A 24,801-nucleotide genomic window follows, 5' to 3' on the forward strand; every position below is an offset into this window, starting at 1 on the left:
GGGCGTAGAGGAAGTAGACGAATAGCGAGCAGTCGAGTAGTCGCTTCCCAAAAACCTATTCGCCTCTCTCCCGTACAGGAACCGGAGAAACGGGGTTTCGGAGACCTGTTCTCCCGTCGACCGTGTACGCGGCGGACGGGATGGAGTCACCGGCGGCAACAGCAGCAAAGGAACGACAGTGGGCGTGCACGTGGAGCAGATGCGATGCGATCTGATCATGGCGGCTAGGATTAGGAGACACCGCACACTTATATAGGCGCAGCCGTGTGGAGGGACGTGGGCTCGACCCACGTCCGAGTCCGTGACAGCCCACGACCCGATGTCTCGGATCGTGGCCCAGCCGTCAGAGAACTCTCTGTTAGTGATTGGCAAAAATAAGCGCGTAGGTGTGAGCTCGGCTCGGTTCAATCCCGCAACCCGCGGCGTGGCGTGCCGAGGCGTGGCAGGCGGCGGAGGAGGAGTGCGCGAGGACCTCATCTCTTCTCAAGCTCCAATAGCATGTAGAAGAGAAACCCTTATAAGGAGGTCCAACTGCTCTTCCACTTCCGGGGTGGGATTAAAGTTCCCACTCCACCTAGTGCCAATAAACCCACATGGGCCCTTAGAGATTTTTGAGAAATTGCTATATGGACCTAAAGCCCATCCCAAATTTCAGCAGTGGGTGACAACTGGGTTGTTATGTTGCTTCCTTGTAAGCTGGTTACTCCAACAAACACAAAGGCTAGTTTTGAGGTTTCTTATAAATCTGGGCCAAGTGCCTAATTTGTAGCAATAAAACAGGTGACAATTGGAGTTGAATCACATTTATTTCTAAGAGATTACTTTTTTTTAGAAAATGAACTAAGAGATTAAATATGGTGCCCAAATGATGAATTAGCTGGTCTCCAACTTAAATTGTGAACTGTCAGAAGAGAGTATGTGTACAAGCTAAGATTGGCTAGGTTCAGCACACACCGGTGCTTTTTATATTGAGGATTAAATAACGATCTAGTGATGAATTAGCAGGGGTCCAACGTAAATCATGAACCGTCAGATGAGAATATATGTACGGGCTAACTGGCTAAGGTTGGCTGGACACCAAACTGACATGGTGCTTTTAAACATAATAAATAGAGGAAAAGAAAGATCCCAAATACTAAATCGTGCAGCTGCGCTCAATGGACGTCGTGAGCGCACGCTTAAGGACCAAACGACGCGGCAAACTGATCCCAGATTTGGAAAATGCCCACCAAACCATTCTATACATGGTAAGATTCATGTGCATTGATTTTTCTCTACCTCGTACGGCCGACCGTGTGAACCCAGTGATGACGTAACGTGCATTTATTCTGGTATAAGAAAATTCAAAAAGCTATAACTTTTGAACCGCGTGCCGGAATTATGATCCGTTTTCACCGTCGGGTTCCTCTTGACGAGCTCTTCAAAACTAGATTCCATATGAACATGTTTTGATGATTTTTTTGAAAAAACAACTTTGATGCTAGATGAGGCAAGTATAGTGCTAAACGTGAGCAACTTTGATGCTAGAAGAACTGCAGCAATGTATAAGTGAATTTCGCCTAGTAGCCTCCTACTTAGTTGTGTGCAATACTGTAATAGGTGGTTGCCATGCTGCTAAGTTGCATACATGGGAAATAAGTTGTACATAGTTTAGTTGCATACATCGGAAATAAGTTGTACATCGCGAGCGCACGCTCAAGTATGTTGCTCACCGTAAAGTGAGAAATTTTCTAACATGGTTTCTGAATTGTCTGCCTTAGAAACTAAGTTGTCTATGTCACTACAAAGTTGCCTACGGGTGATCCCTAATTGCCTAATATACTATGAAAGTTGTCCACCAGAGGACCTCTGTTGCCAACGCTACCGAGGGCGCGGTTGTTGGCTATCCAGGTCGCGGGTGTTAGATAAGAAGTTGCATAGGGGGTAACCAGAAGTTTCATAGGGGGTTGATCAACTAATTGTCCACAAACCTATGTAAATTCTTAATTTTCGGTCGAGTTGCCTGCAACTATCATTGAAAATCTTCAGATATAATGATGAAAGCACACATGAGTTGGCTAGCTAGGTCGCAACACGCTCTTCAAAACTAAACCCCACATGGATGTGTTTCCTAAAAAAATTCAAAGCAACTTTTATGATAGATGAGGCAACTTTAGTGCCCAATAGAAGCAACTTCACTCCATTAAAAATAACTAATTAGCAATGATAAGCAACTAACAAATAATGCATAACAACTTCGAAACAGAGAAAGATAACATCACATCACCTTCATAAGCAACTTTCCTTTCACAAGAGGCAACTTTAGTGCTAAAAGCAGGCAACTTGATTACATTTCATGTCCTAGTTAATTTTGTCTAATATTCTCCTAACTTCCTCACAGGTACTTCTAACTTTCCTATTATTCATGATCGTATGTCGTTGTTTCTAAATTGCCTATGATATTATGAAGTCATCTACTAGTGATGCTCTTGTGTCTGCTATTGCTAGTTATGGTAGACAACATGATAGTGAATATAGACCACTTCAGAGGGTTTGTAGGCAACTTGGAAAAAACAATGATAAATAAGTTTATAATATTATAGGCAACTATTTTTGTAAAGTTAGGCAACCGAGCAGCAATTATAGGCAACTAATTATCGATAGCAACAACGGTATCAATAGTAGGCAATTTATAACATTTTTAGGCAATTGAACATCAGTTGTAGGCAACTGACCATCAACAATAGGCAATTGAACAGCCATGACACGCAAATTGGGATAATTATAGCAAAATTCATAGATAGACATAGTGTAGCAAAGTTGATTTGTATATATCACTAAAGAAGCCTTATGTTTTGTGTGATTTTCTCCTTTTTACACAAACCAACGTAATAGTCAGTCTTACTAGGTCAAAAAGAAGAAGTTGCTTTCCTATAGCACTAAAGTTGCCTCTATTGCACCCAGAGTTGCCCTAAAAAAAGTTTGACAAAACCTACTCATATGGGATCTTGTTTTGAAGAACTCGTCGTGAGAAACCTGATGATGAAAACGGAACTAGATTTCGATGCTTGAATCATAAGTTATGACTTTTACGACTTTTTAAACCCCAAATAAATGCACGCGGAACAAGATTTAGCCTGATTCTTGTGGTAGCCATGTGCGTTACGGCATGTAGCTAAACAATTTCCTTTTTCTAGTGTAGCAGCTGGACACAAGTACATGCTTTTATTATATATGGCAATGCGCTTCAAACAGCGAACGGGCGCAGCGGCGCTCGCTAGCCACGTCCAAGATCCCAAATATAGAAATAAAGAGATAAAGATAAGAAAGCAGAGTCACAACGCAAATGAAAGCACTTGCATGCAATTCGTCAAAAAAGTAGAAAAATAAAAACAGTATCAAACTGTACAGAAAAATACAGTATCACATGTTTAAGATCGATCCAATCAAAAGAGGTCAGTTAGGTCGTCAGCACGGGATATACTGGTTCAAACATGAAAATGCCCAACACACCTCGCCTGTCGGCAACGTGTCTTCGGATCCTCGCATATCCCCCCTCGCCCCAATGTTTCCCCCATGAATTCTTGATGCGCCAGTACTTGACACCGTAGGAGTCCGTGCCATAACCGACGACCAGGACAGCATGCCAGCCGGTAAGCCTCCTATCAAATTTACAATCCATGATGCCTCCTGTGTATTCCTCCAATGGATCGCCCTGCACAGTGACGATCACGGGCCGCTTCGCTACCGCTTTCTCCAGATCATCCTCGGTTGGGCGGATATACCGGAAGCCTGATATCCTTGCCGCTGCCTTTTTGTCCAATTTGCGACATATACTCTTCCGGGCCTTGTATGGGTAGGAAGATTCTGCCAATAGTCCGTTTTTCCGTACATAACGGAAAGCATACAAATAGTCACCACCATTACACCCATGGTTCTCTAGGTTGCAGTCGACGAGCTCTTGAACTGATAAAGCGATTGATTGGAAGGTCTTAAGGTAATGAACTGCCTCGACCGAGGCTGCAACTGCCATGGCCCAACAGCTGCCTGCAACAAATACACACGTTAAGTTTGTGGAGATTTTTCCTAAGTGATGCTTGCTGGCTTGGTCTATTCTCCTCTCCTTATCAAAAAAATATACAGTTTTGAAACACCGGCTACATAGAGTCTAGTAGCAGAGAATAAGCTCATGACACTAGTAGCAGAGAATAAGCTCAAGACACTTACCGCAGTTCTTTTGATTCCTCACGGCACGAGTTACAACTCCAGCTTCAACCCAATCAATCTGCGACGGGCGGGAAGCCCTCTCAGCAAGCTCTGCCTTCCTCCTCTCAACAAGCTCTGCATTCTTCTTCATACACCAAAGTCCAACACCAACGGCTATTGCTATAGGTATAGCATATCTGCAAACACGTTCTTAGTTCTTGCTGAGAAAACATGATGCATGCATGCATGTTTATTTTGGCAAGTGCAACCATCGCGACACTAACCAGACTTTTGGATTATATTTTACAAAAAGGGTAAATTTTGTAAGCCAATACTAGCCCGCAAATAGCAAAGCCATATAATTAAGACCAAAGTTATGCCTAAGTGAGGAAAAAGAAAATACCCGAGACTTTAAGATTATATAATTGAAGAAGTTTAAGGAATTCACCTGCGAAAGAAGCCCAAGCGGTGACCAGCGGTAGCTGCAACATGCCCAAGGTTTCTCTGAAACTGCAGCAATTCGACCACCTTTCAGTTTCATCACCCACGCACACCGACAGAGAGGGAGACTGCTGGAAGAAGCGTACGTACCTGTAGCTGCATCAGCCTAGCTCCGGTAGGCCTCGACAGCGACCCAGCCGCCACGGCAGGGCTGCAGAACCGGCGTAACCCGACCACCGCGGCTTGGCTGCAGAACTGGCGTACCATGGTTGCTTCAGCTGGTCTCGACAGCGACCTGGCCACCGCGGCCTGGCTGCCGAACCGGCGTACCATAGTTGCTCCCGCAGGCCTCCACGGCGACCCGGCCGCTGTTGTCTGGCTGTGGAACCGGCGGAACAGGGTAGATCCCGCAGGCTGTGCCGTCTGGCTGTAGAACCAGGGTAACATGGTTGCTCCGGCATGCCTCGACGGCCACCCGGCCGCCGTGGACTGGTTGCAGAACCGGCGTAGCAGGGACCTCCCGGCGGCGACAAATACCCGACGAAACATGGCCTGCACCCGGAATCTTCATCGGCCGCCTAGCCATGGACGTAATGTATATACTACTCCGTAGAAGAGTAGGAGGAGGATTTGGCCAACGGATTTTGGAATCTGTGCCAGCAACTTGCCGGAACCGGAAGCGGAACCAAACTCGTATGAGCGCGAGTTCGACTCGACCTCACGCATCTACCAGCGTGGTTGAATAGGAGTCGCAAAAGGTTGCATGCGCCTCCGATCCAACACGGCTGCATGCCGCCTGGGACCATTGTGGCGTTACCTTCCCTTCTCTCCGTCTGAGCCGCCGCAGTAGGAGGACCCCGGCTTCAGCTAGCAGCCACACTCCTAAGGGCATCTTTAACAAGTTGTATGTTAATTTTGTTGATAAAATGTCCATGTCATCAACCAGCAAGCTATCATACAACTACTCCAATGGGTTGTATGTAAGCTATCCAATAGATGGTGAGACAATAAATGTGATTGCTCTCTATTTCATTTTGGAGCTTGTGCAAAGGTTGTTGCTTAATCTACATACAACTTTGCTCTTTCCCCACATTTAATACATGCCACATCATCACTATGTCTTAGGTGGCAAATTTACCAACACCTATCTCACGCCTGTTAGAGATGCCCTAAGACGAATAAGCGTTCCGTCGATTGGCGGAGTTTGCCAATATCAAGTTTTAAATCTTTCCCTATAATAATAAAGCAGTTATTGCTTCTGGTCGTCCGTCATTAGTACTTTTACAGAAAAGCCCTTGAAGTTTATACGAATAAATCCACAGTCCGATCAAGTCAATGCGAACAGCCACGAGCGATAGAAAAATAAAACTCTCAGTCACATCTCTACCTCCAGCGCGCGGCCACCCTCTGCCGCGAGGCGCCGGCCCCGGCCCCGCCGCAGCGCGCCGCCCCCGCCTACCCCGCCGGCACTCCTAACCCAATTGCTCCCCCACGCCTGTGGCGTTCTACCGCCAGCGACACCCCACGCCGCGGCCGTTGCCGGCACGCATACCCGCGGGCCTCCGTCTCCCCTGCTGCCGCCACTTCCGCGCTCGTCCAGCGGGCCGGCCCCGTCCATGGTGCGCAGGGGCTACCCACGCCCTCCCACGCCCGCGCGCGCCTCCTTCTGCCCTTCCGCCGCGGACGACGCCGCGTCCTGCAGCTCCACGGATACGTCCTCCACCCTGCCGACTTCTCTGAGCCTGATGCGATCCCGATGGTGGCCGCGCCCTGCGAGAGCCCGCTGCTGCTCGGCCCGACGTCCTGCCGTGGCGAGCGCTTGTCATCGGAGCTCTGGTCATCGGTTCCACAGTCGGGCGGTTCCACACGGGGGGCGCCTATCCCGCTGTGCACTGATCACTTAATTTGGCTCTCTCGAGGTGCCCGGCTCCGGCTGCGAAGATGATGGCGGCGCCTAGGCCACAGCAGCCACATGGGATGAAACTAGCAGAGATGAAGAAGGCGGCGGTCGTTGGGAGGAGAAAGGTTGCCGGGAAGCTGGAGGACATGCACCAGCTGCGGCTGCTCATTTATCTATCTGAATTTTCTGCAATTCAGATCCACCAAGGAAGAGATGGACGAGGCCGTGTTGCTCCTTGCATCTATCCGAATTGCTATATGAAAATGAGAGTTACTGGTGATATTGACCAGATTGGAAATTGGGAGCTTTTCATATAGCAATTCAGATAGATGTTCTTACTGACTATATATGAATTGCTATAAGTGGGGTGGGGGTGAAGATGTTCTTGCTGTCTATATATGAAATGAAAAACCTGATGAAGATCCTTCCGAGGTAAGGTTCTTTTTGACTGTTCGTTCTTTGAACTATTTTTCCGTCTCCTTATATTCATGTCTTAGTTCTATTTTTTATGTAGGCGTTTCAGATGTACCTCTTCTCGCACTGAACAGGGCCATCAATGGAGCAGTCAAAGAAGCAACACTGCAGTAGCAAAAACAAATCATACGTGGCACTCTCCCAGTATGCGTGCCCAGTATATTTCAAAATGGTAGTAGCTTCTTGTTCTTCAGAAAGTAAATGCAAACATCTGTTGTAAGATTCCAGTACATGTAAGATTTTTATATGAGATAGTAGCTGTGTGATATTTACAAAACAAGGTTCTGTACTCCTAAGTCTAATGATTTGTGCCTCACGTCTGAATTCAGGTAAAGGCAACCGCTGCTAGCTTCTCTGCCACAGGTGCGAAACCAAACGTAATCCTTTGCCGAAAACAATTGTACTAAGCAGTAACACAATCACCTTTAGGTAGGGGTGAAGGCAGCAGTCAATGGGTCATCTCCATACTCCAGGTTCAGCACTAATTACTCTTTGATTAGTGTGGTATTGCCGAAAACAATAGTACCAAGCACTAACACAATCGCCTGAGTATATTACATGGGTATAGCACTGATTACTATTTGACTAGCATCAGGTTTTGAATGTAAGACATTCAAAGTCGGGCTGTAAACTCATTGGGGTCGTTTCTTATCATCAATGGGGACTGCATGTTTTGAACAGACCATTTTTATCCCATATCCAATAGTTTTGATGGCAAATAGACACTGCTTTACTTTAACTTTTTTGTATGGAGGTGTCCTTTTAGTAAGTTAGGAAATTGGAAGTGGTATGTTGCTGTTGCATTTCTAACACTAAAAGTTGTACTTGATAATGATACCAGGTGGCATCTTGAGTATGTGTTATTTTCTTGAAATAATCACCATTGTTTTGTCACTTGGTCTTTATCTTAAAAGATGGAGTACATATTGGCATACACTAGAACATAGTAACAGGCTTGACGATCAAAACATCTGTATTAGCTAAAACCAGATGGACAGTGAGTTTATATAAAAAAGAATTGTATCCCCATCTACTTCTCCTGTTCATTGTATCCACAGATTCGGTAAATCAGCGTATTGTCTGCTTCTCATGTCCAGACTTGGTAGTTCACATCATACTTGCCAGCTGTGTATAACTGACTGCTATTTGGTAGCCCCGTTTACATGATAGATGAGGCAAGGGCCAAGGAGAAGGGAATTGAGGACCAGAAAGCATAGGAACAGATTTTGCCGCATCAGCCGAGACGATAACCAATGGATAAAAACAGAAAAGAGGGAAAAGAAGCAGAGGATAAAGAGTTGACCAATGATCCGATCCGTCTTCACTTCAAGGGTAACCTTGTACTTAATCCTAAGATCATAGGTTGATGTTTGGATTGAGAATTACTGCCCGGTTAAGGCAACTGCTAATTAGAATCTGAATACAAAGGTTTTAAAATCAAAACTAGGTATAAACATTTTAGAATTTGATATAGCAGTAAAAGCAAAGTTGTAGAGCATCTGAAGGAGGCAGTAGTCTGTACTCCCTCCGTCCCATAATGTAAGAATATTTTACAAGCAAGGCAGTAGACAGTACTACTGAATGTTGATTCCTCTTTACATAAGTGTAAGTGCATGATTGGTTTTGAGAAATAGTTTTATGCGTTATTTTGATATTCGCGTCTCTCCTGATCTGCTTGTAGTAGAAACAAATTAGTTGGTGTGGGTTCCCTATATTTTAGTGCTAACTACTATCTATATCTCGTGGTAACAACACATGTTAGTCAGCTGGGTGCCCATATATTATCCATAACTACTGGAGCTTTTACACTGAATTATTGTGATGAGCATGAAATGGCAGTCCATTAAATTGATTGTATGATCGTGTTCTCGCACATATTTTTCTATGTTGTCTCCTCCCCAACCCCCGTTTGGGTATTGCTAAATGTTGGCGAAAATTGTTTCCTTCGTGTTCCGTCTATCGATCATTATCCACCTGAGACGAGAGGGACACGAACTGCCTTAATCTGCAGCATGAGACCGCTCGATTTTCCAGAGAATCGTTGGAATTAGAACAAGCTCATAACAGGATAACGTGGAATACACACATGCACGCGCGTTGCACATGCCCGTGCACACACACATGGTGGGAGGGATGGAACGGGTGCACGATATTGTGAAATACGGAGTAGTTCTTTTCATCGTTGTGAAATATGATTATGCTTTAATCAATGTGTATACATACAATAATTTTTCAATCCATGGCTGCTGCCAAACGCCCCGTCCAAATAAAACGCAATCAATCTGCACATATCGCCCGATGCAACTAAAAAGAAAGATCGCCAGATGTGCAACTGAGGGTGGTGGAAATCTTGGACTGGGGAGGAGGAGATAATTTGATGAAGGAGAAAAACAAGAAGAAAAGGAAGAAAATGAATAATAAAGAAGAAGAATAAAATGTCCATGAGAAATAGTCCCACCTTGCCCTGTTAAATCAATTCTCATCACTTTATATATGTTTTAAAGTTCTTTGTAACATCAAGCAGCCACCTCATGAAATATAAACAATGAGCTGAGAAAGAGAAAGGAAGCGAAACCATGATCCTGAAAGAAAGGAAACGAAACACCATGCTCGGACACGTCAACGACGAGACGCGGGGCTGCTCGGACACAGTGGCGCGAAGATGCGTTGATGCAGTCCTGCACGTCGGAGTTATAGGCAGACACGGCAAGGACGACACCGGGCTGCTCGGACACAGTGGCACGAAGACGTGTCCATGCAATCCTGCACGCCGGAGTTGTAGGTGGACATGGCATGAACGAGACGCTGGGCTGCGCCGGAGTTGTAGGCGGACACGGCGGCGAAGACACATGTTGATGCAGTACTGCACGCCGGAGCTCCCACGTACAAACTTTGATTTGCTGCCTAAACACGCACGATACACCAATGGCCTAGATACAACTTCTAATCATCTGCTTCTCCAATTGATTTTCCCATCCATCCAAAGCATTCCTTTTCTTATTTTGCCTAAAGTTCTTAATTAAAAAATAGTACATCAAACCGCAAAAAAAAAACATCAGGATGATCCCTCTTAGTTCATTATTAAAAATAGACAATTAGCTGCCTATAATCATCTTATGTGCATATATCGGTCAGTCATAAGCATTTCTCTAACAAAAAATCCAAAAGTACCAATGTGCATTCTCTGTGAAGAATTTTTACTTCGCTATTTCCTGTGTGTATATATAAAACAAATGGCTATTTTTTTTGGAGATCGTGTTATTGTGCAGCAAGTTTGTGCTCTTATGCACAATTACTTCTTCTAGCGAACGTGGTATTATGGATTGTGCTTCTTTTACGTAAATGTTGTAGTTAAAACATGCACATGTCTAACCATTTTCCCAAAACAATTGAATAATAAGAACCAGTGTTTTCTCCCGTTGCAACGCACGGGCATTTGTACTAGTTTTAATTAAATTAATATACTCTCCTCTGGCATTTTTTATCAATTTATTAATTGTTAAAAAATAATTTTCGCGTTTGCTATTTGTAAGTCACGTCAAATTGATTCAGGGTGTCAATCAGTTCCTGAGGCACTGAGGCAGACATGGGGGCGACACGGCGTCCCTGGCGAGGTCGAGCCAGAACCATGCCGAAGAAGGGAACGATGGGACTGGCCCTAGCATCACTAACGAAGGCGGGGCAGAAAGCTGATGGTGCGGGTTTTGTGCAGCGCGAAGCGTTGCGGACACCAGAGAAGGAGGGAGGGTTAAAGAGATGCTGGGGCGGCAAGGTGAACGGAAGTGATGTCGACCATGGATAGCTCAGATGGCAGTTGGACCAACGGTGTAAGGCAGGTCGATGTGGCGGAGGGCTACCGACAACAAGGGAGATGTGACAGAAAAATCAACTAATTTTATGAGCAATATACAAATATCATGTATAATTATGAAATATTTTACTATTAAATGCGACTTGGACACGGTGGAAAGACTCAAAAAAAGAACGAAAATGTTAACGCCCACACGTGTGGGCGTTTGCATCTCGCCCACATGCATGGATCCGCGTCCGTTCGTGAGCGCACGCATCTTGGCATGTTTCTAGTGCCACGTAGGACTGGCCTGATGTGTGGGCGTTCAGCCGGTCGTCCACACGGCCGTTTCACCACATAGGAGGGGCTGGTGTGTGGGCGTTCAGCAGTTCGCCCACACGCCACTTTGCACACACACACAAGGGCTAGTGTGTGGGCATATTTGGCATCTTGTCCACACGTCCTTCTCCTCTCCCACACCCAAGCTGCTAGTTGCCATGTGTTTTTGCACTGCACATGGCAACTGCCCCTAGTGTGCTTTTATAAGCAGGTGGCAACTCTCTTTTTTTACCTGAGTTTGCCATGTGTTTTGCAGGGTACACGGCAACTGCCTAGTGTGCACGTAAGCAGATGGCAACTCTCTTTTACCGAGTTGCCATATGTTTTTCATGGTACATGGCAACTGCCCTAACGTGCATGTACATGGCAACTGCCCTAACGTGCACGTAAGCAGATGGCAACTCTTTCTTTTTACATGGCAACTGCCCTAGCATGCTTGTGAGCACATGGCAACTCTCTCAACTGCCTAGTGTTAGTATGTGGCAACTCCTAAAGTTATGAAATCATGGCAACTACATTAGATCAGACCATACATGGCAACTGCAGTTGAGCAACCATGGCAACTGCAGTTGTCCGACATGGCAACCGTAGTTCAGCGACATGGCAACTGCAATTAAATGAACATGGACGAGGGTCTGGACCATGGCAACTGCGGGCGCGCGGTGACCGTCACGCGTGGCGTGCGGGACCAGGAGGTACGAGGCCTGACATACGGGCGTGTGGGCATTATCAACTTCGCCCACATGCACGCGTGTGAGAGGGATCGGGAGGAAAAAAAAGAGGCGTGTGGGCGCTAATTGTTTTGCCCATACGTAGGTGTATGGGCTGTTCCTCTTATACACCACACAAAATATGTGGGCGGACTCCCTACGCACATACGTGTGGCACTTATCGGCGTCCAAAAAGAAAGGGAACGGAAAAAAGGCAAAAGAACAAAAATAATATTTTGAAAATGATACTATTGGACGGCCCAATACCATAGACTACGCTCTGTGTGCGTTATTGATTATTACGTTGGCCTACAAAAGGTTTATTACATTAGTGGTCTAAAACATATTATATTAGTTTACAAAGAGAGTACTTGTTCTTTAATCTAGAAAATTGTTGTTTATGACGTATGTGCTGCACATGTAAGCTACATGCATGCGTTAAAAGGCAATGCATGTGTTGTGCTGGCCGATCAATAACCATGCAAATTATCATGGTGACCAATGTTCCTATCTACTCAAGTACTCAACTAAGTACTTTTGGAAAAAACAAATCTACTGAACCAAACCCTATTTGCCTCTTGCTGCAGCCGATAGGACAAATCCTATTTCGCACTTATAGCACTAAACACAGATTTTTTTTGCGTGGCAAGCCAAACACAGATAAATGCCTATGCAACGCCTATAATAGCTTCCATACTGCGTTGGCTCATATATAATGGTTTTTCCTGCGATGGCTTTTTTTCTTGGACGGGTTTTGTTCACCTTTTCCTTTTTTACTTTTTCACTTTTTAAATTTCATGAACTTTTTGAAAATCACCCAAATTAGTGTATTTTTATAATTTCATGAACATGTTTTAAATCCATTATGTTTTCTCCAATCCGTGAACGGTTTTTTACTATCTATGAACACAATTTGGATTAAAATTATTTTTTCAAATAGATGAACATTTTGTGCATTCATGAACTTTTTGCAAATTCGCTATTTTTTTGAATCCATGATTTCTTTCGAATTCAATAAAAAGTTAAATTTAAAACTTTATCTAATCCATGAACACTTTCTAAAATCATGATTTTTTGAAAAATTTCACAAATAGTATTTAAAAAAATATTATACAAAATAATAATTCAATGATATTGTTTTTCTCCTGAACTAGTACGTTTGAGGGAACAGTCAATGGCCAACACTGAGTGAGTGAGCGAAAATAGAGACCGCCAATCTATTTGGGTGAGTGAGCGAGTGAGTGAATTTGCTACCTAATGGGACGAGGCACGACACATCGCGCCTGGACGCTAATCTGTTTCGGGGCGCTAAGAGCATCTTCACCTGCGCCCCCAAGCAAGGCATCCCAGACGATTTTTTAGCCGTTGGTATCAAAAAAATCAGCTCAGTCGTGTCTTCAAAGGCTTAATTTTCGTTGGCTCGGACCGAAATTGGTGTCGTGGAACCCAACCCGAACCCGGCGCGCTGGGGGGCACTCGGGGACTCCGGGCAAATCGTTTTTGGCGCGAAAGAGCCGCAGGCCCTCTTTGCCAGCGACTCGTCTCGCTTCTCGCCGCTTCGTCGTCCTCATCGTCTCGTTTCCCGCGACAAATCAATGCCAAATCTGCCGCGCGCTGCCGCGCCGGTCAGCCTCCGTCATTGATGCCTCACGGGCGGCACAGTGAAGGCGTGACGATGTGCGTCCCCGCGCATGCCACACGTAGACGAGGCGTCCATACGTGCTCGCGCCGCCTCCGCCTGTATAAGCCGACCCCAGTGCGCCGGTGGCACGCATAGAGTATCCACCGCTGACGCACCCTCTCTCCCCTTCCTCCCTCTCCCCTCGCTGTCCCAGTTTAAAAAAATGGCCGAACGATTCCCAGGCGACGGCGCGGCGGCGAACGGCTTCGGCCGCCGCCACCTTCACGAGGACGAAACTCGGCTCTTCTTCGAGGCCGAGTACCCGGTCCCGCCGGACATGCGGGTGCCCGGGGCGTGGAGAATCAGCACCGGCGGGGTCCCGGTGCCACCACCGCCCACCGGGGCGGCGTGTCGTGCGGAGATCGCGCGTATCCGCGCCTCTCTGCCGCGGGCGGCGAGGGAGGGGCCGTGCTACGTCCCCGACAGCCCGCTCTGGGAGCCGTACTTCCGCCGCCGTCACGCCGAGCAGCTTGAGGCCACCAACGGCGTCGTGCCCTCCGGCAGGCTCAACTCCGAGAGGCGGCGCCAATGGTGGGGCGTGCCCGGCCGCACGCTGGAGGCCGTCCTTGAGTACATCGAGGGCGGCAACACGCCGAGGCTGGAGTACCCCTCCCCCCCGTCCTTCTCTCGCCGCCGTGGGAGCTTGTGGACGCCGAGGCGCATGGACCCCGAGGCGTCCTCCTCCTCGTCCGGTCAGTTGACCGGCTCTCCCTGCCTCCGCCCCGTCAAGCCGGAGCCCCAGGACACGCCCGTCAAGCCGGAGCCCCAGGACACGCCTGTTAGCCGGCGCACCCGCAGCTCCGGTATCCGCATCGCCGACTCCACCCCCTCTTCCGGGCGCCTCGTCCTCGTCGCGCCCAAACCAGAGCCCAGTCCCCCCCCCCCCCCGGGAGTACGAGGAGATAGCCCGGCGCGGCTTCACCGACGCGGACGCCCTGCGGTGGGCGCGCGACGACTACCTCCGGACTGAGATGACCCGGCAGACCCGGGCCCTGGAGGAGATCGCCACCCGCAAGCGTGGGCGCGAGGACGAGCACGACGTCGTGATCCTCGACAGCGACGACGACAAGGACGCCGCCGGATCGTCCAACCCGCTGCGCCAACCGGGGGAGGGTTGCAGCAGGGACGGCGGCCACGATGGAGGCGGCGACGACGACGATGCGGTTCTACAGCCTCCTCGGTATGTAGAACTATAAGGGCGGCGGCCGGCGTGGAGCGGCGAGGCGAGCGAGACGGCGGGCGGGCCTAGTACTGCGTTTTTTTCTTTTTGTAAAATACTTTAAATATGTATGAGCGGGCGTGTTTGCGCCTTGTTTGGTTGAATTTGGTTTGAAGTCGCCAAAATATGCATGAACTCGTCGTGTTTGTGCCGTTCAAAAAAATCTAATGGGCGCCGCGACTGGGTGGCATCACGCGCTCCCATCATGCTTTTTACGCCGATACGTTCTCAGGAGGCGATTTTTAGCGCCTCCTAAGAGGCCAACGGCTGAAGATGCTCTAAGGCGCAAGGAGAAGGTCATACCCCGCAAGAGCTATATGCCTATATCTCGCTTCTCACCAGATGGAAAGAGCAGCTTTCGCACGAAGGGTTTCCCTCTTTCCGTTGTTTCTAGGCTGGCCCATATTCATTGCCCTTTGCAATCATTAGCTTCGCACTGCTTGATCGTCTATTTCTTCATTGGTTCGGCTCAGGTTTTCTTCTAATTTTTCTTATTCCTTTTCTTTCTGTTTTTATTTGTTTCTTCATCGCTTCTTAATTTTTGCCCTTTGTGTTTTCACCATTTTTTTTGTTTTGGTCAGGTTTTTACTTGTTTTTTTCCTTTTCATTTCCTTCATTTTTCTTTGGTTTCAATTTATTCATTTCTCCGTTTTATGGATTTTTCTTTTTTTCCTATTTTTATTTTCTTTGGGTTTTTTGTACTTCCTTTCTTTTCATAATTTTTGCGTGTTTTTGTTCACTTTTGTTTTGTTTTTCTTGGTTTCCTCAAGGGTTTTTCGGTTTTCTATGGGTTTTCTAATTTTTAATTGCGAAGTTTTTTTTCGTTTCTCGTTTTGATCATTTTTCTTCATGTTTTCTTTTTTATTCAACACATGTTTACATATCTATACACATTTGTAGATTTTATGTGTACATCTGGAACATTTTTCAAATATGTGAATAATATGTTCAAAAAATTAAGTTTGATTACCTTTTCATACATATTGTATGTTTTTGGTACATATCAGGATCTTTTTAAATACATAATTAACTATTTTCAAACTTATGATTAACATTTTTATACAGGATCAATTTTTTGGAAATTATTTTAATACACTTTCTAAAATTTTCTTATACATTTGTAAAAAAAATTTATACACGATTCACTTTTTTGAAATTGTTGTTTAACATGTTTTCAATTTTTTGCGTTTGATGAGAATTTTTTTCATATAGTATACATTTTTGGGTATACATCAGGACATTTTTCTATAGACATTGAACATTTCTGAAATATATAACTAGCATTTTTTGATAGAAGCTCAACCTTTGTAAAACAATATTTTTTTATGTTCAATTTTTTGATAAATGTCAACATTTCCGGTATACATAAGGAACTTTTCTGTAAATGTTTAACATAATTGAAATAGATGATAATTTTTTGAAAAAACATATATTTTTGATATCTAATTTTTCCATACACATTATATATTTGCTGTATACATGAGGAAAAAAATTATATACATGTTTAACATTTTCAAAATAAAGTATCAACCTTTCTAAAAAGTTAACCAGTTCACTATTAATAATGTATACAGGTTATTGAAAAAGTGGACATCCAAAATTTTGGAAAATGTTAATGGTCAACTAGTTAACGCTTCTCATAACGAGTTGACCATTAATTATGTATAAATGTTATTGGAAAAAGCAGGCAACCAAAATTTTGGAAAATGCTAATGTATGATGAGGTTTTCTTGTTGGTGGATGTAGAAGTGATTTTGAGGATCCCGATTTGTACCGAGAAAGTAGATGATTTTTGCACTTGGATTGCATACCGGAGGGGCTGTTTTTCAGTACGTTGGCATACCGTCTCCTTGTCAGAACAAAATGCAGCAGAGAAGGCTGAAATGGATGAAGGTACTGGTCATTCGGATTAGATGGGTGAAGCAAAAGACCAGACATCACTATGGAACATCAAGGATTCTACAGTGTTAAACAATAAATACCATTAAGTGACAGTTAATTAATCTTTTTAAACCTCTCTCCCTCTCTCTCTCCGTCCCTCCCTGCTTACAAATTGCACACACCAGTAACCCATAGAGTGGTCACTACAAAACAGGGGAAATATCTGGTGCACCGGTGCTTGTGGTGCTACCGGTGCACCGAACTCAAGTCGCAAATTTTAAATGTTTGGAAATTTCAAAAAAAATGTAGCACATTGACACAACATTAATGTAGATTGTCACAAAATTTCAAGTCGAAAATCGAAACACAACTCCTAAAACAAAAATGGCAAATTCAACACTAAATAGTACATAACGTAAGTTGGGCTTTAGATTTGGCCCATTATCACACTGATGTCAATTTTGTCATTTTTGTATCTCAAAAAATATTTCAAATTTTGATACAAAATTTTGTGACGACGCACATTGATGTTATGTCAATGTGCTCAATTTTTTTCAGATTTTAAAAAATGTTGTACGGCATCCGGTGCACCGGTAGCACCACAAGTGTTGGTGCACCGGATACGTTCCCCTACAAAACATGGGTTGATAGGTATTTAGATATTGTAGTTACCACATTGGGGTATTTTTGCAAAATTGCTACTATATTCCAACATACCAATAAGAAGGCCATAACTTATGAAGGGAGAGAAAACACTAGTATATTAAGTAAAGGGTTCAAGCAGGGACAATTGCCTAAATTTTTTTGGGTCAGTCCATTTTTTTCTCCATGCAGTAGAATTGCAAAATCAACTAACAACAAATTTTGTCAACCTTTTCCTAGAGGACCATTTTGCCCTTTGCAAAAATAGAAGCTCAACAGGTACTTGGTCTTGATCTGAAACAAAGCAAAAATTGACCAAATACCTTGGAAGACACAAGACAAAGACAAAAAAATGAAGAAAAATAAGTTAAACACAAAAATAAAGCTTTCTAATGACGAATGAATTTTTGGCATTGGTATTACCCTTTTAAAACAAACGAAATGAAAGCAATTAAAACAAATAATGACCAAATTTGCACACAATTTACACAAAAATAGGAGTTTTCATAATGTGTAAGAATAAACATATAGTAGTGCATTTTTCTCAAATAAGAAGTTTTCAGAAAAGGAATGAATTAGTGGCGTTTAACCATAAATAAGAAATTAAATTAATGATGTTTTCAGAACTAAACAATAAAGTAAAATAATGATATAGACCTTCAAGAAGAAAGTAAAATGTAACAAAACTAAACATCAAAATAATAAAGTTTTCTAAAAATAATAATTAGTGGCATTGGTATTACCTATTAAGGAGAATAAAAAAGGCACACAACTCGATTAAGAAGAATAAAAAGGCACACAAGTTTGCGCTAAAAATGCACATTTTTTAATATGGAAATAAGCCTATAATTGTGCAATTTTCGCATTCGCGGCGTATGTAGTCCTGAGCTCAAATGCTCCCTAATGAACAGTAAAATCTAAAAAAGTAAAAAGAATTCAAAACATTCTGATTTTTTTTGGTGCAAACTTCAACAGATGTTTGCTGTGCTTGCAAAAACTTATCATAAAATGACATTTCTGGAAGTCGTGGTAAAAAAACTAAAATCGATGTTCCAAAATCGGTATATACGAAAGCATTTTTGGAGTGCTGATTTTGTTTTTTTTCATGATTTCCATGAATTGTTTCGGGATGAAATTTGAAAAGCACTGAGAGCATTGGTCAAAGTTTGCACCCAAAAATATCAGATTTTTTATTTTCTTTGGAGTTTTGAATTTTCACAATCTAGTACTCCCACCTTTCCGTAATGTTAGGCGTATTAGTTTCTGCACGAAAATTAGCGCAGGTTTTCTTGAGCGATCCAATCTTTTTGATTTTTTTGATTTTTTAAAATACAAGAGTAAGCATATAATAGTGGAATTTTAGCAAAAAAACTTTTCTAAAAAAGAATAGATTACTAACATCGGTATTACCCTTAAAGGGGAAAGAAAATTGAAACTAAAATAAAATTGAAGTTTCAATCCATCTATCCTAACCCTTTAATAAGAAATAAAATGAAATCAAAACTAAAAAAAATCTTGCACACAACTTTGCACTGAAATTAAACTTTTTGTAATATGCAAAGAATAAGCGTATAATAATGAAAATTTTGCACCTCACTATAACCTAGATACTAATTGTGCGGTACTTGTGTGTATACATTTACACTCACCCAACATCCTAAAAATACCCATAAAAAGAAAAATCGACTAAAAAAACAAGCAATAGGTAACAAGCTTCAACAGTCAGAACAGTCGTCCTACCTAAATTTTAAAAACTGGCAGCTTACATATAGCTAAAGTGTTTTTTTTGCGGGAAAACTTTCGATCTATTTATCAACTAGAAGTAAAGTTTTTTGCGGGAAAACTTTCGATCTATTTCAAGGTAGTACAAAGAACACTAGAAGTAAAGTTTACATCTAGGTCCGTAGACCACCTAGCGATGACTACAAGCACTAAAGCGAGCCGAAGGCGCTAGTGTCATCGCCCTCCTTAGTCGGAGCCAGACAAACAATGTTTTAGTAAACAGTCGGGAAGTCGTCCAGCTAAGGCCATATATAGGACCTGCACACCAGAACAACAACCGCCGCCGATGAAGAGAAGTGTAGATTGGAATGATCAAACCTATAGACACGCAGACGTACACGAACGAAAATCAGATCCAGGTGGATCCACCGAAGACAAACGCCGACCCAATCCCGCGAGATCCATCGGAGACACGTCTCCACACGCCTTCCGACAACAATTAAAGCATCACCGAGACTGGAGCAAGGCGGGAGAACCTTATTCCATCTTCAAGAAGTCGCCACCGCCTCATCAGCTTTAGTATGACACAAACTCTAAAAAAACTCATACAAACACCTAAAAACGAAGCTCTCCTGTTCAACAAAGGCTGAGATCCTCCGTGCCTCCATGGTCCAAAGTCCATAGGAGACGAGGCGGATCGACGACGTTGCGGCGAGTGGCAGGAAACCCTAGAAGAGAGTTCACGCTACAACAGGATATAGCTAAAGTGCTACATAAATTATCGAAAACTCACAGGAGTGCCCGTCCTCGCCTGGTCATGATATCATACACCATGAGACATCATCGAGATTTGCTAAAGGGACGCTGCCATAAATTCCCCAGCTGGCCCACCTAGCACAGTAACGTTCGTTCCATGGTAACAGCAGTTTCACGGTAAGCTCCGTCTTCTACCCGTAGTCCAGGTCATAAGTTGCCGAGAGCCCAGTCACTACCCTTTCACGAGGCATCCAAGACAACAGTGTAGTACTACTGCTTATATACCCACCATTATTTTCTCAAAAAAGAAAACGAAGACGAGCTCCAGCAGGAAAAACTAAAGTTTCAGTCTATCTGTCGATACACCAGATAAAGGCATGGCTAGTTGGGAGAGTCATCTAGTGCATCTGGAACGCACTTTCGTTTGAATTGCTGCAACACTTCATGAATCATCAGCCGACCCTCCGTTCATTTCAATTTTAAACAGCAACTTGTCCTCACCCACTATATGTTTAAATTTCATTTCGTTTCATGATACTTTACCCAACACATCAACAACTGAAATCTAGTCTATTCTAACACATTGTCACATTGCATAAATTCCCACATGCAGATTAAATTCATGTAGACATAAGAGCATGATTGGTCGAATATCCATAGACGTGGACAAACTCGCCCGATCATGGAATCATGAGGCGTCGCTTCGCTTGGGACCGAAGAGGCAACATTAGTACGACACAGAGCGACGGGCGTCCATGCATCAGATGAGACACTATTTTTGGTTTTGTATATCGATACGTGCAAGGTACGTGTCCAAGGTGTGAACTGATAGTAACATCGAGCGGCCTTTTTTTCAATTCATGTACTTTTTAAGTTCACATAATTTTTTCAGAATTGCATACTTTCTTCAAGTTTGGACAATTTTACAAATCCGCGTACTTTCTTCAAATCCATGAACTATTTCTAAATCCACTTAATTTTTTCAAGTTCAGGTAATTTTTTAAAATTCACGTACTTTTCTAAAGTTCATCTAATTTTTCAAACCCATGTTTTTTTTTCCAAATTAGTATACTTTCTCAGATCCGCATACCTTTTTTAAGTTCAGATTTTTAAAAACAATTCATGATTTTTCCAAATAAAGTACGTGAATTTGAAAAAAGTATGTGAACTTGAAAACAGTACATGGATTTGAAAAGTTCACGAATTTTTAAAAATTTAATGCATTTGAAAAAAGGTATGTGATTCTTTAAAAAAATACTCGGACTTGGAAAAGATACATGGATTTGAAAAGTACAGGGATTTCAGAAAAAAACATGGATTTGAATAAAAAACTACGCGAACTTGGAAAGTTTGCGAAAACTTGGAAAATTAAGCGGATTTGAAAAATGTATGCGAATTTTAGAACATTCACGAATTTGAAAATAATAGATGAATTGGAGTCAGCGCAATCAAAACCGGGGTGAAAGTTGTCCAGTTTCAATAGCTGAGGGTGCAAGTTGTCCGGTTTCGAAGTTGCGGGATCAAATTTAGAATCCCCACAAAAAAAATTAGAATCCAACAAAAGTTGGGGAACGAAAATTATAATAAATAGTATTTCTTGCAATATATATGGATGCTGCGTATCCTTCCCTGTGTTGCACACCCACACTTAATACATGTGCCTGATTGTTCCATTGGTGCAGCTAACAGGAGCAAGCGAGCTCGTGTGCTCTATTGCCACTCTCATAAATTATGTCATTTTTTCGTCTTTGACTTGGGCCGATTTGCCACTACTAAATTAGCAAGGAGGTCGCCGGAGCTCACTTTTAGGTCGCCCGAGTTTGTCCTCTTGCTCGCCTTCGTTACGGAGGTTAAACTTATACACACCTATACATTGAACTCTGTACAGGCTCTTCAATTACTAATTACAGGATGTATGACCTGAATGTATACGCAGTTGCGATATGGATGGATGCAAACTTGTCTGCGTCAATGGGGGAAAAAACACCTGGTACGGCCTAGGAATAGCGCGTGTGGCAGCCGGTGTTGTCGAGATATTCCAACAGCTTGTGTGGGCTCAACGTTTGTCGATCAAACCATCACCATTCCTCTTGTCTTACCTAGATGACGCAGCCCTCTCGGTTGCTGTTTCTCTGCCGTCCAAACACCAGACGACGGTCACACCAAACACAACCAGACAGCAAGAAAAGAAAAGAAATTACATCCACCTGCTATTCCAGCTCGCGGGCCGGCCAAATGGCCAAAACTGCACACACGCAGAAAAGTTGTCCCTTGACCCGGCTCTGCCTTGGAGGCTCCTCCACCCTCACGAGCCCTCTACTTAACCACCCTTCGTCGCGCTTGCGCTACGCAGAGACTGTTTTGGCAGTAGTAGCACACCTCTGTTGCCGTGACACTAATCGGCTTGTTGCCGTGCCGGCGACGTCCGTGCCAAGTGAGTAAGTGACAGGGAAGCCATGCCGGTCAAGAGCGGCGCCAGCTTCCGGCTCACGGCGCTGCCGATGATTGTCGTGGCGCAGCTGCTCGCCGCTGCCGTCTTCACGCTCACCCTCGTATGGGTGCTGCACTTCAGGGAGGGCGTCACCTGGGAGATGGGCTCTATCGCTCAGCTGGTTTACACGGTAAAACTCAGAACTCTGCTCAACTCTCGAGGGGATATGTTTGGCCGAGATATGCACAACTCTGCCGATCTGGACCTAAGTGAGGCTGATAGTCCAAGAGAAAATCCTATTTTCTGAACACACCAGATAGGGACTAAATTCCACTTTGGTTTAGCTTCTTGTTGGCGGGTTTAGCTAAAAAAGTGGCATACAATAATATTTTTTTTGTGAATAGTGTTTTTACTAGAGATTTGTTCGTAAGGTTTTTAATGCACTTAGCAACTCATCTAAGAACCAATGCATTGGAAAAGTCATAATGATGCTTTGTCTATTTTATTTTGATAGGCTCACCCCCTCTTCATGGTAATCGGCCTTGTCATTTGCACCGGAGAAGGTAAACTCATTCAATCTGGAGGATATTCACAGGAAAAATTGTAGGAATGATGATTTAAAAGGAAAGGTCCATGCAGATGCATTCAGTTTGTAGGAAACAAGCACAATATTTTCTCGGTGATACTGTTCGTTTCTTACGTTTTTAGAGGAAACTACATTTTTTTTCCAACCGGGTCAACCCTCTTTCCATTACTTGCTTAATTGAAATATAATGTTTGTTACACCAACCAACAAAGAGGGCGAGGGGGGGAGGGGGGAGGGGGGATTCCTTTTGAAGATCATATAGGCGGGTGTTGAGCAATAGAGAGAGACAGTCGCGGGAAATTCATCGGGGCATCTACAACTTATCTCATGCAAATCCCGGATGTCGTCTCGACGGAAGCTGCAGCCCTGTTAGAAGGCCTAAAGTTTCTCCAAAGCCTAGGATGCAACAATGTGATGCTGAGAATGGATAATATTGTGGTGGTTGATGCCCTACGGATGAACGAAGGTCATGCTATGGTGGCAGCCCCAGTTTTAGAAGAATCTAGATTCTTGCTTCGTGAGTTCGAGAAGGTAACTATTGAGAATTGTAATCAAGATTCAAATGTAGTTGCTCATGAGCTAACTAGTTGGGGAAGTACGAATTTTCCCTCTGTGTGGGTAGGTGCACCCCTTGAGTTTATTGTTAAATTCCTAGCAAACGATGTAAGTGTGATTGATTAATAAAGCTAGCCGTGAAGGCCTTCCCGTCAAAAAAAGAGGGCGAGGGGGGTGGGGGGGCTGGAGCATTAACAAGAAATCCATTGAACGTGTTCGATATCGAAATAGTTCTTTTGATATCGGAACACCTTCCACAAGATGAAACCTGTTAACACTAAACATCAGCTCAACATAGCTCAAAAGACTAGCCTACTAATTAAACAGGCAAACTAGAAAGTTAATTGTAAAAGAGACATCTAGATAGAACCACAAAAACTGCCTATTATCTAACTCACAACTCGGATATTAAAGGGAACTGCATATTGATTCAAATATCTTTCTCTTTATCTTAAAAAAAAATCAAATATCATTTTTGTGTAGAAATAAGTCGAGGCAATTCCTCATTTCGGCAACTGCATCATTCTATTATATTCATGTACTGTTCAATCATATGATGTTTTGTTTCCTCCAAACTAAAAAGGCTCACCAAGATAGCTTGCATTGGACGATTGATGTGCAGCGGTGATGGCGTACAGGATCGTGCTGGGCCCGCGTGCGGCAAGGAAGGCGGTGCACCTTTTGCTGCATCTGCTTTCCCTGGGCTTCGCAGCCGTCGGGTTGTACGCTGCCGTCAAGTTCCACCGCGACGCCGGCCTCCCTGACATCCACTCCTTGCATTCCTGGCTGGGAATAGCCACCATCGGCCTCTATGCCCTTCAGGTATGCCAATCAATTGCATCTTGTCATTCCTTTAAATTTCAAACAACATAAACAAGTCATTTCAGTATATCACAGTTCAAAAATACTTGCTTAGTTCATGGACGTGTCGATCGTGGTTGGTTGTGCAGTGGCTGGTGGCTTTCGTGTACTTTGTGTTCCCTGGGGCTATGATGACCATGAGGGCAGACTACGCGCCGTGGCACATCTTCTTCGGCATCGTCATCTTCCTCATGGCCGTCTGCACCGCTGAGACCGGCCTCGCCAAGTACATCTTCCCCGGCAACGACTATCCAAGCGAGGCGTTCGTCATCAACTTCCTTGGGATCTCCATCTTCGTGTTTGGTGTTACCGTTGTCCTAGCCGTCATCCTTCCGTCAAGATACTAGCTTACTGCAGCTTGCGGAGTATGGTGCAGCCTAGGCATCTGTCAGGTGGAGAAGAAAAAGAATTGCTGACTTAATTATTCATCGGTGGATCTCACTTAATGAGCAAATGTAAAGCGTCCAATCAGAAAACTTTCACATGTTTTTACATGTCTAGTATGGTTGGTGTCTCGTGGTAGTAGTAGCTGCAGTAGTAGTATAAGAACCACACGTCATTTATATAGTCCATCAAAATGCAGATCCAGCGTATTTATTGCATCACTCTGCCCGTAGGCTGGTTCAAA

The 24,801-nt window shown here is 43.9% G+C and overlaps 2 protein-coding genes across 2 annotated transcripts; one reads left to right on the forward strand and one right to left on the reverse strand.

The window, feature by feature from the left end:
* Nucleotides 1-3,439: 3,439 nt before the first annotated feature.
* Nucleotides 3,440-5,175, reverse strand: LOC147982166 (ervatamin-B-like). Its single transcript, XM_087517280.1, has 4 exons — nucleotides 4,777-5,175; nucleotides 4,634-4,695; nucleotides 4,207-4,382; nucleotides 3,440-4,026 (listed from the first exon to the last, which is right to left on the reverse strand). Exons 1-4 carry the CDS (start codon nucleotides 5,173-5,175, stop codon nucleotides 3,440-3,442), a joined length of 1,224 nt encoding a protein of 407 aa, XP_087373406.1.
* Nucleotides 5,176-22,110: 16,935 nt separating this feature from the next.
* LOC125549412 (putative ascorbate-specific transmembrane electron transporter 1) lies at nucleotides 22,111-24,633 on the forward strand. Its single transcript, XM_048712830.2, has 4 exons — nucleotides 22,111-22,361; nucleotides 22,686-22,734; nucleotides 23,935-24,134; nucleotides 24,263-24,633. The coding sequence occupies exons 1-4, from the start codon at nucleotides 22,197-22,199 to the stop codon at nucleotides 24,518-24,520; spliced, it is 672 nt and encodes a 223-aa protein (XP_048568787.1). The 5' UTR covers nucleotides 22,111-22,196; the 3' UTR covers nucleotides 24,521-24,633.
* The last annotated feature ends 168 nt before the right edge of the window (nucleotides 24,634-24,801 follow it).

Source organism: Triticum urartu, chromosome 3A (assembly GCF_056163025.1).
Source record: "Triticum urartu cultivar PI428250 chromosome 3A, HENAU_Tu73, whole genome shotgun sequence".
Lineage (NCBI taxonomy): Eukaryota > Viridiplantae > Streptophyta > Magnoliopsida > Poales > Poaceae > Triticum > Triticum urartu.